Source organism: Ceratotherium simum, chromosome 17, assembly GCF_057802395.1.
Source record: "Ceratotherium simum simum isolate JZ-2026a chromosome 17, ASM5780239v1, whole genome shotgun sequence".
NCBI classification, from domain to species: Eukaryota; Metazoa; Chordata; class Mammalia; order Perissodactyla; family Rhinocerotidae; genus Ceratotherium; species Ceratotherium simum.
The window spans coordinates 58,830,803-58,851,481 of NC_141916.1; the positions used below are offsets into that span (position 1 = coordinate 58,830,803).

At 38.1% G+C, this 20,679-nt stretch overlaps 1 protein-coding gene across 14 annotated transcripts in view; it reads left to right on the plus strand.

Moving 5' to 3' along the window:
- The window catches only part of ERC1 (ELKS/RAB6-interacting/CAST family member 1), a 567,884-nt gene that overhangs the window by 97,522 nt on the left and 449,683 nt on the right, over positions 1–20,679 (plus strand). For all 14 annotated transcript variants that reach the window (XM_087442948.1, XM_087442946.1, XM_014793927.2 and 11 more), the window contains 2 exons: positions 1,305–1,721; positions 17,826–17,900. In XM_087442948.1, coding sequence (XP_087299074.1) covers positions 1,305–1,721; positions 17,826–17,900 — 492 coding nt within the window. The remainder of the gene's footprint in view (positions 1–1,304; positions 1,722–17,825; positions 17,901–20,679) is intronic.

Consider the following 20,679-nt stretch of genomic DNA (forward strand, 5'->3'; position numbering starts at 1 on the left):
AAACAATGAGTATCTTTATATATACATCTTTGTACACTTGCAAAATCATTTTTTTGAGATATTTACTATACTGCTATTTTCCATTCTGCCAAAATTTTTAAACAATGTATCTTTTAAAATATACACCACAAAGATTTCCGTGATATTATTAACTCTGTGGAAAGATGGTGCAGATATTTATATCCTCATTTTAAATATGAGGCATCTGAAACCCAGAAAGATGGCAATGTGTCCCAAATTACGTAGCTAGTTAGTGTGAGAGTTGGAACTAAAACTCTCGTCTTCTGATTGTGGGTTAGTGTTTTTTCCACTGTGGCATACTGCCAGGCTTTGAATACCTTGAGTATAAAAAGTGATCTTTTATTTCTTCTTCATTTCTAAAAATATGATTCTTGATGTAACATCCTTTTAGAGTCTTTGTGTAAGGTGCTGGAATGTATCTGTTCAGATTAAAGGTTCATATACCTTCATTAGGGGTATAGGCTAAAGATATATCCTCTCAAACATTTTAGTAGTTTATCTGCATTAACATCTTCATTTAATTACTTGCCTATATTGTTATCTTCCCCTGTATAAAAAGCTCACATAGTCTCAGTTTTGTTTTGTTTTTTAAAGCTTCAAGTTATGTTATTACCTTTGGGTAGTACTAGTTTCAGTGGGGTGGGAGAATTGCTTTGATTTGAATGCCAGCTCTGTCACTTACTGTGTGATCTTGGGCAAGTTCCTTAAATCTCTGTAAGCCTAGTGTCATCATCAATAAAATTGAAATAATAGTATGTGTCATAGTGAGGATTAAATGAATTAATACATAAAAAGTGCTTGGCACAATCTGGCTAGTAGACTACTCATTAAATGATAGTATTTATTATTTAATGTGTAAATTTAATTGTAAAATACTTAAAAGTCATGTATGTTTTTATATACTTTGTATTATTTGGTGAGATTTTTTGTAAGATGTGTTTATATTCCTGTAGATTTCCCCTGCCTTTCCCCTCCCCTCCTCTTCAGTTCTATGTAATACTGTCTATTAATTTTGAACAGTGTCTTTAGTTTGTCATGGTTTATGCAAAGTGAGGAGCTGCCATACTTGTTTCCTGTTGGGAATAAACACAAGTTAAATTATTGACATTTTACAGATTATCTCAATCGTTTTTTAAGACAATGTAAAATAGAATGACGTGAATCCTGATTTGCTAAGTGCAGGGTTCTGAGAACCCTGGTAGCCTGACTCCCCTCAATCTGCTCCGTTTTTGTTACTGGAGGAGGAAAGCTGATTTGGAGTTTCCTTTTTGTCTTGGTTCTAGCACATGCAAATGACAATCCAGGCTCTCCAGGATGAATTGCGGATCCAGAGGGACCTGAACCAGCTATTTCAGCAAGATAGTAGCAGTAGGACTGGTGAACCTTGTGTTGCAGAGCTGACGGAGGAGAACTTTCAGAGGCTACAGGCTGAGCATGAGCGCCAGGCCAAAGAGCTGTTCCTTCTTCGAAAGACTCTGGAGGAAATGGAGCTGCGTATTGAGACTCAGAAGCAAACCCTAAATGCTCGGGATGAATCCATCAAGAAACTTCTGGAGATGTTGCAGAGCAAAGGACTTTCTGCTAAGGCTACCGAGGAAGACCATGAGAGAACAAGACGACTGGCAGAGGCAGAGATGCACGTCCACCACCTAGAAAGCCTTTTGGAGCAGAAGGAAAAAGAGAACAATATGTTGAGAGAGGTGAGTGACCACTTTTCTCAGTTGTTATGACTTATTGTTGTCTTGTTTTTCCTTCATTAATCAGCATCTTGGCCTAGATAAATTTATATGCTCTACTGAGCTAGTGGAAGGGAATTTCTTCTTTGATATTTACGTGCTTTACTGATTTCTATTCTGATTTGCTCTCTAGTATAAGATGACATTGACTGGTGTGTATACTAGCTTGATAACTTTCCGGGTCTTCCCCCCCGCCCCCCGCTCCTGGTTTCTGTAGACTCATTTTCTTGCTAGAGAGGCACAGAATTTTCCTGATTACTCATCTCATGATTTGTTCATACAGATACATGTAACAAAACCAGAATCAGAGTAGCTATCTATTGCTCAATTTTAAAATATTAGTAAGAGACAGTAAGCAGTTACCTCAGTTTAGGTGTGATTGTAAAGTTCTTGGCAGCAGTAATGGATGTTTGCCCTGTGGTTTCCATGGAAACTGTTGCCTTGCTGTAAAAGGTATGTGATAAAAATCATTTGCTGCCATGGAGGCACAGTGAGAAAGAATGAAATAGAGGCACACTGTCACTTATTTTTTAGAGAGGAAACTCAGACTTTAGCTGACCACTGTGACTATTGATAATTTTTCACTTTTCTAGGTAATGCTTCATTTTAAGAAAGCATAAATGAGGACTTCATCTTACGTTGAATTAAAAAAAATGAACAGCCGTAATTCTCTATATGTGGTCAGAGACTTCAGATAACTTTCACATTTGGAGAGGGGGAAAAAAAGTTTCAGAACTGTGTTAGTGCCAGTCTGAATAATTCCTTTTTAAATGAAATGTGAAGAAGGAGGTTAAACCAATGGAATATTCCCAAAGCAGCAAAACAGTGACTTTAAAAGAATACTTCTAAATTCGTAGTTTGTTCTATAATTTCTCCTTTTGTAAAAAATCTGAAATATTTATTTACAGTGGGGACATTTTTATTTTTGAAGGAGAAATTCACTGTTTTGTAAAAACATGATTTTATTACACAGTAAATCCATTATAGTTTATTATAGTAAAATTAGAAAATAGAGTAGCAAAAACTTAAAACCCAAGGCATCATTACCTAGTAAAAACTGTTAATTTTCATTATGTATATGTTTCCAGTCATTTTTATTATGTATACATTCTTTCATTATTTCTATGTTTCTTTCCCTTAAAAAGATATAATACTGTGTTGTCTAATATAACTTTCTGTGATGAGGAAATTTTGTATCTGTCCAGTGTTGTAGCCACTACCCATTAGCCACATGTGACTTTTGAGCAATTGAAATGTGGCTAGTGTGACTGAGAAATTGAATTTTGAATTTTATTTAAATATAACTAATTTAAAAATAATTTTTTGTGGGGGGGGGGTGGTGAGGAAGAGTAGCCCTGAGCTAACATCTGTTGCCAATCCTCTTCTTTTTGCTGAGGAAGATTGGCCCTGGGCTAACCTCCTTGCCCATCTTCCTCTACTTTATATGTGGGATGCCTGCCACAGCTTGGCTTGATAAGGGGCGTGTGTGTCCATGCCCAGGATCCAAACCTGGGAACCCCAGGCCGCCGAAGCAGAGCGGGTGAACTTAACCACTATGCCACCAGGCTGGCCCCAAAAGTAAATTTAATCAATCAAATTAGTTTTAAATATCTACATGCAGCTAGAGGCTACTGTGTTAGATAGTGGAACTATGCATAATGTAATATTACCTACTTTTTTAAATAGTTTATCTTGACCAGTGGACAAAGATAAATTTCCTTGTCAGTATGTGTAGAGTTTTGTAGTTTCTGATGAATTTATAGTGTTCCATTGCATTTATTTGACTATCTCTTACTGTTGAAAATTTAGACTACTATTAATTTTTCAGTATTTTAAAACTGTCCTGTACTGAATATCCTTAATCATATATTCCTGTACATTAATTTTTTTCTTTAGGATACATTCCTAGAAATGAATTTGCTCAATCAAAGAGTGTGTACATTTTAGAAACTTGGAATAATCTTATCTTCGAGAGTGATTGGACCAGTTTATCCTCCCAACAGCTTATACTGTATTGTTATGGTTAATGTGCAGCTATGGACGTTATGCCCTTCAAATTACCAGACCATACTATTTTAGAAAATTTTCTATCGACTATGTTATAGGCACATCTTGGATTTCTTTCAGTTTACTTTGAAGACTTTATATTTTAATGAGATAACCCAGAGCCTAGCCATAGAACATTGTAAGAGAATCTGTGATAATCTCAAACAGCATGTGACATGAAAACTGTACCAGCATCATGATGACCTTTGATTGTTACGTTTTTACTGCTTCTGTTCTGAATATTTCAACCTATACCCATTTATTTTTGAGTGTTGGAGTTAATAAATGGTGAATAGTTTAGGACTGTGAAAAGCCACAGTGTTATTCTGGCAGAGAACAGTCAGAAATATGGTGAGTTTGAAAAAATGGTGGAAAAAAACATGAATTTAAGAGTGATTTTCAAATAACAAGCTCTACAAATATCAAGTCCCACTTACGTACATAAAGAGGAAAGAAATACAGGTCTTGTCAATATACCAACATACGATTCCAGTTGCTATTAGTAACATAGCATCATCTTATAGAAAATACAGTCATACGAATTAAAATTATTTAAGAGCAAGTGGGAATGATTGGTTCAGTAACATCTGTTTAGAATGCTTGTTCTCCTTTCTGTTTCTCCTCCTTATCTGCAAGACTTAGCTCAAATTTCAGTTCTTCTGTGAAGAATTCCTTGTGCAGTTCTATACGTATGTGTAGGTGAACCAGTCATATTATAGTACACTGACAAGTATGTTTTATTCATCATTCACTTAATTTTTTGCATCAAAGATTTATGTTTTTTTATCTTTATATTGTCAGTGTCTAACATATATACAGTGGCTACTCAAGGAGTGTTAGTTGAATAAGTTGAAACATAGGCAAAGAAATTTAAACCTGGAGCTTACAGAAAGAAGGATAGCCTTTCCAGTTCTTTTTTTCCAGTATGACCACTAGATACTAAAACCTGATGAAGATTAGAAAACAAACTGAACCCCCAAACCAGTTTTGCTTATGAGTTTAGATACAGAAATTGTAAATAAAATATTAGCAGATAGAATTAGCATTATGATAAAAGGGTAATACTCTGACCAAAAGGAGTTTATTCTATGAATGCCAGAATGCCTCAATATATCATACACAATTATAATTTATAACAGTTAAAAGAAAAAGAGAACCTTGTAGTATTTGATAGGTGTCTCAAAGACATTAGATAAAATGTTAGACATTTTGATTGAAAACTAAACCAAGTGAACTAAAAATAAGAATTGAATGATACTTTTATAGCACGATTTAAATAAATGATAACAATGTATATTGTAAACATATTTCAAACTAATAGCATCATGCTTACCGTGACATACTGGACACACCCATTGAAGTTATGAAGAGGTCAAAGATCGTTGTGTTCATCAGTGTTTAGCATTATTCTGGAAGTGTTAGGCAGTGCAATTAGGTGGGAAATGGAATAAATAATATCAGTAATGGTGGTAGAAAGGTTAGGGCTGATTTTTCATTACCGTGTAGATGGGAACATTTAATATAAAGATGTTACTTTCCCCAAATCTATAAATTTAATGTAATCCAAGTGGGCGTATTCTTGAAATGTGCCCAAATAATGTTGGAGTTTATTTGCAAGAACAACAATGCAGGAACACTTGCTTAAACAGTTCGTGATATATATGTTTTAAACCCAGTGATATTAAAATGTAGGGTTTTGGCACAGCAATATATAGCTAGATCAATGAAACAGAATAGAACCTAGAAATAATATAGTTTTAAGTATATGATGAATGTTTTGGAATAATAGCCATCTATTTGGAAAACAGTTACATAGTTACATCAAATTAAATTCCAGGGGCCGGCCTGGTGGTGCAAGTGTGCACGCTCTGCTGCGGTGGCTCAAGGTTCACTGGTTTGGATCCCGGGCCCGCACCGATGCACCGCTTGTCAAGCCATGCTGTGGCAGCGTCCCATATAAAGTAGAGGAAGATGGGCATGGATGTTAGCCCAGGGCCAGTCTTCCTCAACAAAAAAAGAGGAGGATTGGCAGATGTTAGTTCAGGGCTGATCTTCCTCACACACACTCAAAAAAATTCCAGTTGAAGTAAAGAGCTACTTAAAAAGAAATAAAAACACTAGAAGAAAATGTAAGTAAAAAGCTTTTAATATAATCTTGAGATAGGAAAGAATCTTTCATTGTCATAGCAAGAACCTTAAAGAATTAATTTGTGTATGTTGGAAAATACAATTAACAAAAGTTAAAATGATAATTTGGGGTAAAGCTTTGTAACATGTGGCTAGACTAATACATAAAGATTGTTTCCAAAACAATAAGATGCTAGAAGCCCTTGGTACCACCTTTCCTTTCTCACTTACTCAACAAGTATCTACTGAGCACCTAATATGTATTTGATCCTGGGATAGGCACTAGGTATACATTTTTCATGTCAGAACACATGGTCTGTGCCCTTCTAGAACTTAAAAATCTGATGAGAGATAGTAAACTGATAATTATGAGATGAAATTAATGAATTGAATGGAGTCTAATTATGTTGGGGGAGGGGATTTCTGTGAACAGATTAAGCATCTTTGAGGAGGTACCCTTTAAGGGAGATCTGAAGAAAGGCAAGGAGACAGTCTTGCTGAGCATTTGGGTAAAATCATTTCATGAAGAAGGGTTAACAGTTTCAAAGGCCTGATGGGAAGGAATTTTTGAGGGAACAGCAAGGAGGCTAGATGGCAAAAGCATATTGTATAAGGGGAAGACTGGCATGAGATGAAAGGTTGAACAGGTAGCCAGGGCCAGATTCTTTCATTCCATTCATCAGATGTTTATTGAGCACTAATGTGTGCAAAGTATTAGGGAAATAGCAGGGAACAAAACAAAATCCATGCCCTCTACGAGACAAAGCACTTGCCTTCATGATCCTTGCAGATAATGCAACAATTTTATTTAAAATACAAGAGAAGACCATTCTATTGTTTAATCAAAGGAGTGATAAAATCTGGTTAGCTTTTAAAATTTACTCTGGTTGTGTTGAGAATAAATGGGGGAGGAAGAGTCAAGAATGAACCAGGGGGCCGGCCCCGTGGCTTAGCGGTTAAGTGCATGCGCTCTGCTGCTGGCGGCCTGGGTTCGGATCCCGGGCGCGCACCGACGCACCGCTTCTCTGGCCATGCTGAGGCCGCGTCCCACATACAGCAACTAGAAGGATGTGCAGCTATGACATACAACTATCTACTGGGGCTTTGGGGGGAAAAAATAAATAAATAAAATCATTAAAAATAAAAAATGAACCAGGAAGTCTATTAGAGAACCTAACAGCTCTGATCTATGTTAGGTGAATGGTGACTTGAAATGACTGTGGTACATTCTATCACTAGTGTATCAACACCAGGGTATCTCTAGGTTTTGTTGTTCATTGGATTATTGTCCATCTTTTAAAAAATTGCTATTTCATCAATTCTAAGACTCACAGTTTTTCGCATTTAAACAATATGAAATTGAGTATTCTTACCCTTGATGGCATTGTATGATCTCTGGCAGCCAGGCAGCAGTCCTGCTAGATTTATTTGCCTGTACCTTCACAAATGTAGTCATAGCTGCTCATTGTGTTATCACTTCAGTTGAGGATGTGAGCATTGTTGGTATTTCTCATGTTAACTTTAATTGTTGTTCAGTATGTATTCAGTAATATTATGCTGTGAATCAGCACTGAAACAAAAAGTATGGAGAAAGTTATAAAAACACTTCAAAATAATATATAATTAAACTCTATGGTTAAATAAGTAAAAAAGAACTCTTGCAATCAGTATAAAATAAAAATTCTGAATGATAAAGCTTTGTGTCATCATTTATTTGGAGGCATTTGCCCCCTTTTTTTTCTAGCACATAAAACAATGGTGTGTCCTACAATCAGTGGCATCTGAGATTTGATGAAATACAGTAACATTAAAATGGCATTTGTATCCAGTAACATCTGGATTAGTTTTCCGTTTTGTTTCTGAACATGATTCTGTAGATAACAGGTAAATAATTCCCCCAAATAAAAGCCAAAGAAGAAAAAATAAAATTTAATCAAGCATTGTATTTTCTGTTTGTATGGAAATTACGTTATGTGACTGCTTATTGTTAGATTTTGTATTGTTTACTATAGTACTGTTCCTTTGATTGATAGAATAGTGAAGACCTCTATTGGAAAAATACTGAACTACAATCAAGACTTGGTTAGTGCATGGGGCTTGGGCATATGGAGTTTTAGCAAGCTTTACAGGTGATTCTGTTATACACCAAAGTTTGGGGCCCGAATTTTGGTTCTCAGTCTCTTGGCAGAACATGCCTAGGTTGGCTATGGAATGTTTAGATCTGCAATCCATATGGCATACCAAGCATTGTCTGTAGGCCAAATAAATGATGTATTTCAGACCTGTATGTGCTCCTATTTTTTTAAAGTGTAGATGCTATTGTGATGAATATAATATAGATTTGTTTTAAAACATTATTACATGCATGCTAGTTTTTGTCTCTATAATATTTCAATCAACAAACCTTGTTAGTACAACAGCTATCATGTTAAGGTTTGCAGAAATGTTTGAGGTTAAAAGTCCTAGTATTTGACTAGGTTCTAGGCTAGGAATTCTGACTCTAACTAGCATATCTGAGGAATACCTGTCTGTATCATTGGCAATTGTTTAAGGTATAAGCAGAGGAGAATGGAGGGAAAAAAAAGAAATAGAGAGAAAAAAATAGAAACAACAGCAAAGAATAGGAAAAATTAAAAAAGCTAAAAAAGGGTCCTTAGATAGTTTGCTCTTTTGTAGTGATTTTGGAAAACGAGAACAGTTGCATACCTTATTTATTCAGGTTATTTCCACCCCCCCCCACCACCCTTGCCTTTTTGTGTCATTTGTGCCCTATTTCCATTTTGACAAGAAGATAACGTTTTCTCAGAATAATGCCATTATTAGAGATGGTAAAGGGTTGAAGCACAGTGCTGTTTGACATTGGCTGAGTTAAGATACAGAAAAAGTAGTGAGGATTCTTTATGTTTACTCTTCCCTTTTCATTTCTGTCTCTTCTGTGTTGTGAGTACAGTAAACCCAGAACTTGTTTGGAGGATTGAGTCTGTGAAGGGACTTCACAAGCAATCTGGAGCTTCTACCCTTGAACCAAGGGTGCTGGAGGCTAAAACGTGAAACTTGAAAAAAAGAAACCTCAGACCTAAGTACTACTTTTCAGTCACAAATACTCCTTTCTCTCAGTTGTAAGTAAAAGTTGACTTACTTTTAAAAAGAAAAAACTACTAAAGAGAGAAATATGAAATTTTATTCCTAACTTGTTTGTTTTCTAAGTTTAGTCATTATTTTTTAGTAAATTAATGACAGAAAATGAACATATTTGTACTGTCTACAACAGTTGACAGTATAACAAGATCTAGATAATTCTACTTGTACTTTAATTTTTTTGAATGAAAATTTTCAGGCCCAGAGGAGTAAAATAAAGTGAGCAGATAGCTTATTCTACTTCTTACATTTGTTTAGATAGCACATTCATTTCTGTTTCCAGAGTCTCCTCTATTTATTAACAGTACATGAGTCAGAGGCTTGATGTGCTCTGTGGGAAGGGGGAGTTTATCAGCTCACTGACTGCAAGATGTGTTCGTAGTGAGCTTTAATGTGTAGCCCTCTGAATGGAAATTTGTTACTAGTGATAGGTTTTAAAATGTCCTAATAGGAAAACTTTATGCCTGTGAATGGTTTAAAATGCATCCTACTTCCTTAGCAGAGAAGGATTTTTTTATTCAAATAAATTTCTGGCTTCTTCATGTTTTACTCACGTTTGCTGGGGTTTAAAGTGAAATTATAGTAGTTTCACCTTAAAGCATTTGGAAATTTGCCTAATTTAGAACTAGGTAATGGGGAAGAGGTCAGATAAAATTAGTTCGGTATTTGAATAGTGAGGTATTTTCAAAGAAATGCAGTTTTAATTGTTTAAAGTAGATACAGAAATACCAAATGAAAAATGTAAAGTATAGGTTACAGGATTTTTATTAATAGATGAAGATTATTTAAAATTAGCAGGATTCATTTTATTTTTGTTTATACATTTTAAAGTTTTACACTCATTTATTGAACAAATATTATTAAATATCTACTGAGTGCCCAGTTGATCCCCGTGTTTACAGTGTGGAGAACAGATTAAATGTGGACGAACTGGAGGCTGGGAGGAAGCTGATAAGTTTGTTGGTTTAATAGAGGTGAGAGATTATTATGGCCTGAACTCATGTGTTCAGATTTTGTCCTGGGTTAATGTGTTCTGGATTTTACTGTCTTCCTTATATGAAGTGTTTTGTCTTGCAGGAGTTAATTTAATTGTGGATTAACTTGATCCTTACAAGACTTGCTTTTAAACTGCTATGGCTGGTCTAGATAGCCTTCCCTCTTGGGCTCGATTTAGCTTTGCTCCTAAGGCTTGGCCTTTCTGGTGTCTCTACTAAATGCCTCTGATGTCCTCTCCACTTGGGCTGTTTGGAAATTGAATTTTCCCAGCCCCGTGGGAGTTAAGGTAGTTGCTCAACTCATAGCTCTCAGGTGGTTGTTCTGTTCTCGGGTATCTGTTCTTTGTCTGATGTTTTGGAGTCTTGCCCTGTGCATGCACACTTGGTATTTGGCCAAAGACTCAAGGGGTCCGTGTGAGATTAGACACTGCTTCTTTTCGGGCTAGCATCCTTCTCTGTGTTATTCTGCTTTGCACATTTCCCCTGTCTTTAGGAGTCTTACCCATTGATCTGTCTTCTGAGCTCTGCATGACTGCTGTTTTCTGTTTGGGCTTCCTATTCCTGCATCACATACTAGATAGCAAGTCTGGGCCACAGCTTATTTGTTTCTCTTCTCTCAAGGTTCATAGTCCTATGCTGCTTGTTTTCCAATGTCTGAAAAGTTATTTCATGCATTTTGTCTAATTTTAAAATAGTTTATGACAGGAGGGGCAGTCTTCTATCTGTTATGGTGAGATCGTGTTGATCTTGTAGAGAGTGAGAAGTAAATGGGAAACTCACTGAAGGATTTAAAGCAGACTGGTGCCATGATTTGTTGATGCTTTGTGGAGATTACTCTGGTGCCCTCTTGAAAATGGACAAAGGAAATGGAAGGGAACTAACTAGAGGCTGTTTTAGTAACCTAGGCTTAAACTAGACTGGAAATGTAATGAAATGGATAAATTCAAGGAATATTTTGAAGATAGAACAATTAGGACCGGCTGTTGAATTGGTTGTGGGAAATGAAGATCTGGGAGGAATGAAAGGAGACATTCTGGTGTTTGGCTTGAGCCACAGGGAGGGAGGGGCCATTTAACAAGATGGAGAAGACTCATCTCTCATCAGATTCATCAGATGAGGGGTTAGATTAAGGAGGAGAGTGGGCTGGCCCCATGGCTTAGCGGTTAAGTGCGCGCGCTCCGCTGCTGGCGGCCTGGGTTTGGAACCCCGGGCGCACGCCGACGCACCGCTTCTCCGGCCACGCTGAGGCCACGTCCCACATATAGCAACTGGAAGGATGTGCAGCTAAGACATACAACTATCTACTGGGGCTTTGGGGGAAAAAATAAATAAATAAAATTATAAAAAAAAAAAGATTAAGGAAGAGAAAATTAAGAATTTTGTTTTAGATAAAATAAATTTGAGTTACCTATTAGACATCTAAATAGAGATGTCAGATGGGCAGTTGGATATATGAGTCTTGAAATCAGAGCAGAGGGCAGGCCTGGAAATTTACCAGCATCTCAACTGAATTTTAAGCAGTGTAGTAGATTAGAGAGTTTAGATGAAAAAGAGAAAAGGGCTTAGGACTGATCACCTGGTGACTATAGTATTTGGGGGTCTAATTTAGAAGGAAAAACCTGCACAAGAAACAGAGAAGGAGCAGCTGGAGAGATAGAAAGAAAAACAGGAGAGTGTGGTGTCATAATAGTCAAGAGAAAACACGAATACAGGAGGGAGTGGGCCGTGCTTTGAATGCCTCTGAGAGTTCTAGCAAGATGAGGACAGAAATATGTCCAGATTTGGCAACCTGGAATTCATTGGTGATCTTGATGAGTTGTTTGAATGGAGAGGTAGAGAAAGAAGCTGCTTTCATGAGTAAAGGGATCTTGTATGTCTGAAATATTTTACAATTAATTGAATAGAAGAATGAATGGGAAATGAAGAAGATGAGATAGGTAGCTTGTATAGACTAGCAGACTTCAGACTGAGGTATTTGTATATTTTGGAGTTCACAAAGACTTTCCAGGGATATGTGAGCAGCGTGCAGGGCAATTCCGGATTCTCAACTTCCATTTGTCCTCATTTCTTACGTTTTACATTTGGCTGAGTACATATCTGTGAGTTCTTCTATCTCTTCCCCGTTTACATTTGCACTTTGCCTACTGTTAAGTCCTACTTATTCTTCAGCTCTCAAGTATCCCTTGGGAAACTTTCCAAGATCTTTAGAATTGATCAAGATTCTAATTTTTTCTTTTTTTCTCTTATGGTAATTTTTTCTCTTATGGTACTGTGGATGTTTTTCTTCATAACACTTTTCACGTATGAATTATACATTTTTTAAATTATTTATTCATTTGACAAATTTTTGAGTACTACCATTGTGCTAGATATTGTTCTGGGTGCTTGGTATATATCAAGGAACAAAAAAAGAAAAAGACCCCTGAGATAGGAGAGAGATGTTATGTTTATCGTAATAAGTAACATGCTTTTAGAAAGTGATAAATGCTAAGAAAAAATAGAGCTTGGTTAAGGAGATTGAAAGTATTCATGTTAGAGATGAAGTGCAAGTTTCAATAGAATAATAAGGATGGGCCTCTTTGAGGCTTTGACTTTTGAATGCTTGAATAGTTAAGGGAAGAAGAGAGAGTCAAGCAAAGGGGACCGTGAGTGCAAAGGCCTTAAGTCAGGAGCAGGACTGATGTATTGAGGAAAAGCAGGGAAGCTGGTGTGGCTGGAGACAAGGGAGAGAATAGTAAGAGATGAAGCCAGACAGGTAACGGGGCCAGATCACATAAGGCCTTCTAGGCCAGCATAAGGACTGTGACTTTTACTTTGAATGAAGTGAGGAGCTTTTGAGGGTTTCAAGCATGTTTTGATGTTTATTTAAAAAGAACACTCTAGCTGCTTTATTGTAAATAAGGAGATCAACTTTGGGGGACTGTTGCTGTAATTCAGGCAAGAGATAATGGTGGCTCAGATCAGCGTGGCAGTGGAGGTAGTAAGACAGTCGGTTTCTGGAGACATTTTGAAAGTAGGAACAACAGAATTTCCTGATGGCTTGGATGTAGGTATAAGAAAAAAAGACTCACATTTTTGGCCCAAATAACTGGGTGGGCACATACCATTAATCGTGATGTTATAGGTGAAGCGAGTTGAGGGAAAGATTAGGAGTCCAGTTTTGGACATATTAACAGGGAGATATCTGTTAGATATACATACACATGGAGATGCTAAGAAGGCAGTGGTATATACAAGTGTGGATTTCAGCAGGAGGTCAGATTTGGGAGTTATCATTATATTGGTGGTATTGAAAGTTATGAGACTGGATGAGAACACCAAGGGAATGAATGTAGATGGAGAAGAGAAGAGGACAAAGGACTAATGCCTTGGGCACTCCTAGGGAGTTGAGCAGAAAAGAAACCATTTAAGGTGGAAGAAAAACTTAGTGTCACGTCTTGGAAGCCCAGGGAAGATAGTGTAATAAAGACGAGGGATTGAGCAACTATGTCAAATGCTGCTCATAGATCAAGTAAGATGATGACTAAGGATGAGTCATGGGTTTTAGCAATGTGGGGGTCATTGGTGACCCTGATGAATTGTTTAGGTGATTATTTGATTAAAGTCTAGTTTTTCCTGGTAGACTAAAAATTCTACGATAAAAGGGACCAAATTTATTGCTCCCCAATTATATCTCCAAAACTTAGCGTAGTTCCTGGCATGAGTAAATGAATAAATACCTAGGTCCCAGAATCTCTAGGGGGGTTAGAGAACTGGGTTCAGAAGTTATATAGCCAAAAACAGGGGCCCAAATCAGTCATGCTCCTTTATGGGTTTGGTGAAGGGTGTTGCTGTTGGTGCAGGCACAGCGGCTTGTTCCACTGATACCACTGACACTGCTTACTAACACCGGAACCTCTACCATTCCTGAGTCTGGAAGCTTGAGGTAGCTGCTGTCTCTGCCACTTATTGCCAGAATTGTCTCTAAATATTCATGTCCCTGCTTCTTCATGGTATAGCATTCTAATTCAAAGTAAGTGATATATATGTCTGATTGGGGTGGTTAGGTCACATGTCTGGGCTTTAACTGCAAGGAAGGATGGGAAAACAAGTATGTGACGTTTTTAGCTTTTATTGTGGAACGTAGACTCTGTCTTAAAATGTGGAGTCCCCAACCATAGAAAGGAGATCAGACATGGCAAGAAAAGGTAATAGATATCCACTATTGGGCTAGAGAAATAGATTTTGCAGGTTATCCATGGAAAGGTAATAGTTAAATCTGGGGGTTGAAGGGCTGCCTTGGATTGGTTGTGTGTGTAGGTTCTTCACCAAACAAGAGCTTCCTACTGATGGAGCAAGTGGGGCCTAAAATTCAACCCATGCTTCATGGTGAGGTTGCATCTACCCCAGAAAGGTTGCTTTTTTCTAATTCAAATTAAGTTACTCTCTGGGCTAGTGGAGGCCCTTGTTTGGAGCTATAGAATTGAGAAGAGTTCCAAAGACAGGAATTTAGAAAATGTTTGTCTGTGGGTAAGATAGGGGAAACGGCAGAGAGAATAAGCATTTAGAGCTGGGATAATTCTTTAATGGAAGCCAATTGAAAAATTTAAAGATATTCCTCCTTTAACTAGATGGTTAAAAAAAAAGTCAGCTACTAGATGGAGTTCAGAAAGGGTGTGGACTGACCACAGCTGTTAGGTTTAGAAACAAGGAGGTCCTTTATTTGGTATGGTAGAGAGAGTTGTCCAATAGAGAGGTGAAGATGGAAATTAGCTGATAATTTATTCATGTATTCACTCATTTCTTCATCCAACAAAAGAGGAATGGATGTCGAGGAGAAATCATTTTTAATGATTGTTTACTTGTCACATAGTGTCTGAGGAATACAAAAGACAGTTTTTGCCCTTAAAGAGTTCACAATCTGGTATGTTAGAGTAGAAAATTATTCCAAATATAATGTTGTAGGTGGTTAAACGAGGGCTGTGTAGCAAGCTGTATGAGAAATAAGAGGAGGTGCATATAATTCAGCGCAGGAGTAAGAAGGGTTAAAAGATTCCCTCTTGGGGCCAACCCGGTGGCACAAGCGGTTAAGTGCACGCGCTCCGCTGCAGCGGCCCCGGGGTTTGCCGGTTCGGATCCCGGGCGCGCACCCACGCACCGCTTGTCAAGCCATGCTGGGGCAGCGTCCCATATAAAGTGGAGGAAGATGGGCATGGATGTTAGCCCAGGGCCAGTCTTCAGCAAAAAAAGAAGAGGATTGGCAGATGTTAGCTCAGGACCGGTCTTCCTTAGCAAAAAAGAGGAGGATTGGCAGATGTTAGCTCAGGGCCGATCTTCCTCACAAAAAAAAGAAAAAAGATTCTCTCTTTAGCTAAGTCTTGCAAGTTTGGTAACCATTCGTTATTCATTCATTCATTCATTCTTTAAATATCTATTAAGCACTTACCAGTGTAGCAGCTACTGTTCTAGGCACTTTGGATTCATCAATGAATGAAACAAAGGCCTTGTGGAGTGTATATTCTTGTAGAGGGAAAAAGAAAATAAATGGTACACATAACAAATTATCTAATATGTTAGAGGATAAGTGCTATAGGAGAAAGGAAAAGTAAAATAAGGACAAAAAAAAGGAGGGAAAGGACACGCGGGTTCTTTCTTGTCAGTTTTAAGTTTTAAAATGGTAGGTTACACTGAGAACGTTAAACATTAATTTTTGATGAAAAATTTCAAACCTGCACAAAAGTAGTGAGAATAGTACGATGAATGTTCATATACTTATCACTCAGATACAGCAGTTAGCAAAATTCTGCCATACTTTGCTTCATGTATCTTTTTTTCCTTTTTGTTTTCTTCACAGAAGGTTTTAAAGCAGATTCCTGACACAATGTAATTTACCTCTGTAGACTTCAATATGCATCCCTAAAACATGGATGTTTTCTTGCATAACCACAATGTGATTATCACTGCTCTAATAAACCTAATAATACAGAAGAGACATTAGCGCCAAGACTTGAAGGAGATGAAGTCTTTCCCCCACGAGCTGAGGAAAGAGAGTGTAGGCAACAGGAACATCTAGTGTAAAGGTCCTAAGGAACTGTAGAATGCCTAGCGTATTTGAGGAACAACAAGGAGTTCAGTGTGGCTAAAGCATAGTGACTGAGGGAATCGAGTGGTAAGAGATGAGATCTTGTAGGCTGTGGAGAGGACTTTGGCTCTACTTTGAGTCAGATGGGGATCCATGACAGGGTTTTGAGCAGAGGATCAAATTTATGTTTAAAAGGGTCATTCTGAGTGCTCTGTTGAAAATACACTGTAGGGGAGCAAGATAAAAGAGTGGAGAGCCTAACTAGGAGGTTATTGTTGGATTAAAAGGATATTTTCATTAGTGGCTCATTCAAAGTGGTAGTAATGGAGATGGCAAGAAGTGTTTGGATTTTTGATAGGTTTTGAAGATAGAGTTAACTGAATTTCCTGACTGATTGCCTGTGGCTTGAAAGAGAAAGGAGGGCATTAAGAAGACTCATAGGATTTTAACCTGAGTAACTGGGAGCATGGAGCAGGTTTTGGGGCACCACGAAGAGTTTAGTCTTGGGCATGTAGAGTTTGAGGTGTTTGTTAAACGTACAAGAGGGATGGCTAGTTGCATATTTAAGATTGGAATTAGGGAGAGAGGTAGCAGAAAGGTGGTATGTACTAATAGTGATTTGCACCATAGTAGCAGCAGCCAGATGGGGAGTGTGGATGTTCAGAAATTACTGGTGTTGAAACTGTTGACTGTTGATGATTTAGAACTTTTGTCAGTTCATTGAGACTACTCTTTCAGGAAGAAGTAACTTAGTGAAGTTTGTAGTTCTATTTTCTTTTTCTCTCAAACTATTCTTCCTGGTCAGGCAAGAATGAGTAAATTAGGTGAAAAGTATAATTAAAGTATTATACATTATGGTTTAGCACTGTTCAGATGCAAAGTATTCATCTGTGTATTCTCTGGGGTCACTAGAGGCTGTCCCAGTGTTCTTTGGAAATACTGACTAACTCAGAGACATTCACAAAGTCTGTCAAGAAAATAGCCTGAGGTGGTCTGGTAACCTCAGGGTGATCCTTGAAGACCCTAATTGTAATATTACTATCATCCCCTCCTTCCTTCCTTATCATGAACTGAGTAAAATTTGGATAAAAAAATAGCTATGTTTTTCTGACATTTTCTATACATGAACTACTTAGGAAACTTGTTCAACAGTCTTATCTTCTTTTTCTTTTTACTTGTAGCCCCACTGGAGAGAGATTTTCATCATAGGTAGCTAGGTGGTTGTTACTCTGGGGGTGGATGCTGTGGAAAGGATGTTGTCAACACAGATGCTTTCGGTCACTTTGTGCAATACAGGCTGATTGTAGCTGCTTTTATTTCTTCTTTTAAAAAGGGAATATTTCTGATCCCCTTTTTGGATTGTTTGGAGTTCTGATTATATGTCTTGGAGTCGTGTGGAAGATTGACTCTAACAGTTTCAACTGTTGCAGTAGCTGGGGTCTGTGTGACTAATTTTAAATAACTAGGTGTTCAGAGATGGGGACCCTCCTATGCCTCCTTAGCCTGAATGCGGTCTGTGGGTTCCCTGATCCACAGGGAAAGGTTGGGGAGACAGAAAGGTATCAGAGTGTTTTGTAAGGCTGGGGTAATCATCTTTGCACACATCTACTCTCTCTTCGCTCCCCTCCTCTGCCTTCCCTTTTAAAAAAAATGAGAGTGAAAAGGAGGACATTTACTCTCTTTTTTGCTTCTCTTGTATAGGAGATGCATCGGAGATTTGAGAATGCTCCTGATTCTGCCAAAACAAAAGCTCTGCAAACTGTTATTGAAATGAAGGTGAGTGAGAATCTAATAAAGAATCTTATGAATCAGTTTACACTTTTAAGTGATCACACACTTTCATGTGTGAGTTTCAGAAAGTGGTATGTAATAATATTTCATTCATTTTGTAGGTTGAGAAGACATAGTAAGACTTAATGAAAATGACACTTCAAAAGAACTTCAGTTTCATTTCCTTTTAATTGTAGACCATAACTCAAAATTGGGCCGAAAAGGGTTGTCCAGAATTGCTTTTTTTTTTTTTTTGTGAGGAGATCAGCCCTGTGCTAACATCTGCCAATCCTCCTCTTTTTTTGCTGAGGAAGACCTGCCCTGGACTAACATCCGTGCCCACTTTATATGGGCGCCGCCACAGCATGGCTTGCCAAGCAGTGCGTCGGTGCGTGCCTGGGATCCGAACCGGTGAACCCTGGGCCGCCGCAGCAGAGCATGCGCGCTTAACCACTTGCGCCACTGGCTGGCCCCCAGAATTTCTTTAAATCTGCTATGCTGAAACCTTTTGATCTCAGGACCCCTTTATTCTCTTAAAGTAACAGGCTCATTTCATTCATTTTTAAGAAAATATCTGCCAGATATCAAGTCTGAGTAGTCAGTTGTTCTTTTAAGTAAAAATAATACTCCAGGGCTTGCCCCATGGCTTTGCGGTTAAGTGCGCACGCTCCGCTGCTGGTGACCCGGGTTCGGATCCCGGGCGCGCACCAAGGCACCACTTCTCCGGCCATGCTGCGGCCGAGTCCCACACACAGCAACTAGAAGGATGTGCAGCTATGACATACAACTATCTACTATGGCTTTGGGGGGAAAAAAATAAATAAATAAAATCTTTAAAAAAAATAATAATAATACTCCAGGGGGCCCGCCCGGTGGCGTAGTGGTTAAGTGCGAGCACTCTGCTGCTGGCGGCCTGGGTTCAGAGCCTGGCGTGCACCGATGCACCGCTTGTCCGGCCATGCTGTGGCGGTGTCCTGTATAAAGTGAAGAAGATAGGCACAGATGTTAGCCCAGGGCCAGTCTTCCTCAGCAAAATGAGGAGGATTGGCATGGATGTTAGCTCAGGGCTGATCTTCCTCACAAAGAAGAAAAAATAATACTCCATGAAAAAAGTACCTAATTCAGCTTGCAGCTCAAAGAAGCACACAAATGCTATTCCTAGGAACAACCATCATACTTTAGTATATAGCAGGAGCCTAGCTCCTTCCCATTCCATCACACAGAATATTAAAAAGATATGTACTCAAGGGTTGAGATTTATTAAAATAAAATAACCAAGGACATTCTTAAGTGAAGCAGTTTTTTAAAACTTTTCCTTCTTTTTTTGTTCTGCAAGTGCCTGACATTGAAGAATACAGTGACTTCTTGTACAGTTTGGTGCTATTGTGTGTTGTCCTAAGGCACTAGCAGTTTTGCCCACTGTTGCTTTTGTATCTTTAGTGCAAATGTTAACACAGTGGAAAAGGCAAATAAAGTCATAGTATTATTATGAAAATAGTTTTGACTATGCTGACTTCTTGAAAAGGGTCTAGGAGGGGACCCCCAGGGTTCCACAGACCATACTTTGAAAACCTCTACTTGAAGTTAATGAACAGTTAGAAATCTTTAGGCTGTATGAAATGGTGATTGGTGCTTAAGATCTTGCCTTCCGAGTTAAGTTTCCTGGATTCAAAATCTGGCTTTACTTAACTATATGATATAGAGCAAGTTACCTAACCTCTCTATGCCTCAATTTCTTTATCAATAAATGATGACAATAATAGTACTTATCCCATGGTTTGTTTTGAGGTTTAAATTAGTTAAAACAAGTAAAACACTTTGAACAGGACCTGGCACATAGTAGAGCTTCAATCAGTGTTAGCTGCTGCTGCTATTATTATTTTTATTAACAACATATTCTTAAGCTAAAAGACTCTTATAGATAAGGACCTCTTTCTCTCTCTTTAATTTCTTCATATCCCCTCAAAAGTTTGACACTGTGCATTTTGGGCCTTCATTGAATATTTGCTGATGTGGGGCCGGCCCTGTGGCTTAGCGGTTAAGTGCATGCTCTCTGATGCTGGCGGCCCGGGTTTGGATCCCGGGCGCACACCGACGCACCGCTTCTCCGGCCACGCTGAGGCCGTGTCCCACATACGGCAACTAGAAAGCTGTGCAACTATGACATACAACTATCTACTGGGGCTCTGGGGTGAAAATAAATAAATAAATCTTTAAAAAAAAAAAAAAAATTTGCTGATGTGACAAAAATATTTAGTTTTTGGTATATAAATAGTTTTATGTAAATATATGCTTCTCAAATACAGTTATGAGAACTGTTCTCTTGGATGATTTCCTCTTAAAACTTTGTGTATATTGTGTACGTCTTTATTCTCAATCGGGAAAGGATTTACCAAACAAATTCCAAATTAGTGGATTCTGGGCTGTTTATAGTTAGACAATTAGTAGTCTTGAGCATAATCTTATAAAGAGCCTTTAGGAAGGTTTAGTTGCATGTTCACATTTCCCACAAGTGTATTGGTACATAATCTCTGTTGAAACCTGAGAATAAAACACATGAATGTACCTATGTTCACAAAATTATTTTACTCGCCTTTTGACAGAATGGGGAAGTGTAATGGTATTAATCGGCAGTGAATCTGTTTTAAGTTGTGTTAACTTTCAGCCATTCTGCTAAGAAGCAAGAGATTCTAGTGGCTCAGTGGGGTCTGGTGGATATTATGCTGAAATTACAACTGAAATAGTTGAGTTGCTGAGAGTCTGGGATGAGCTTGAGAGAATTATG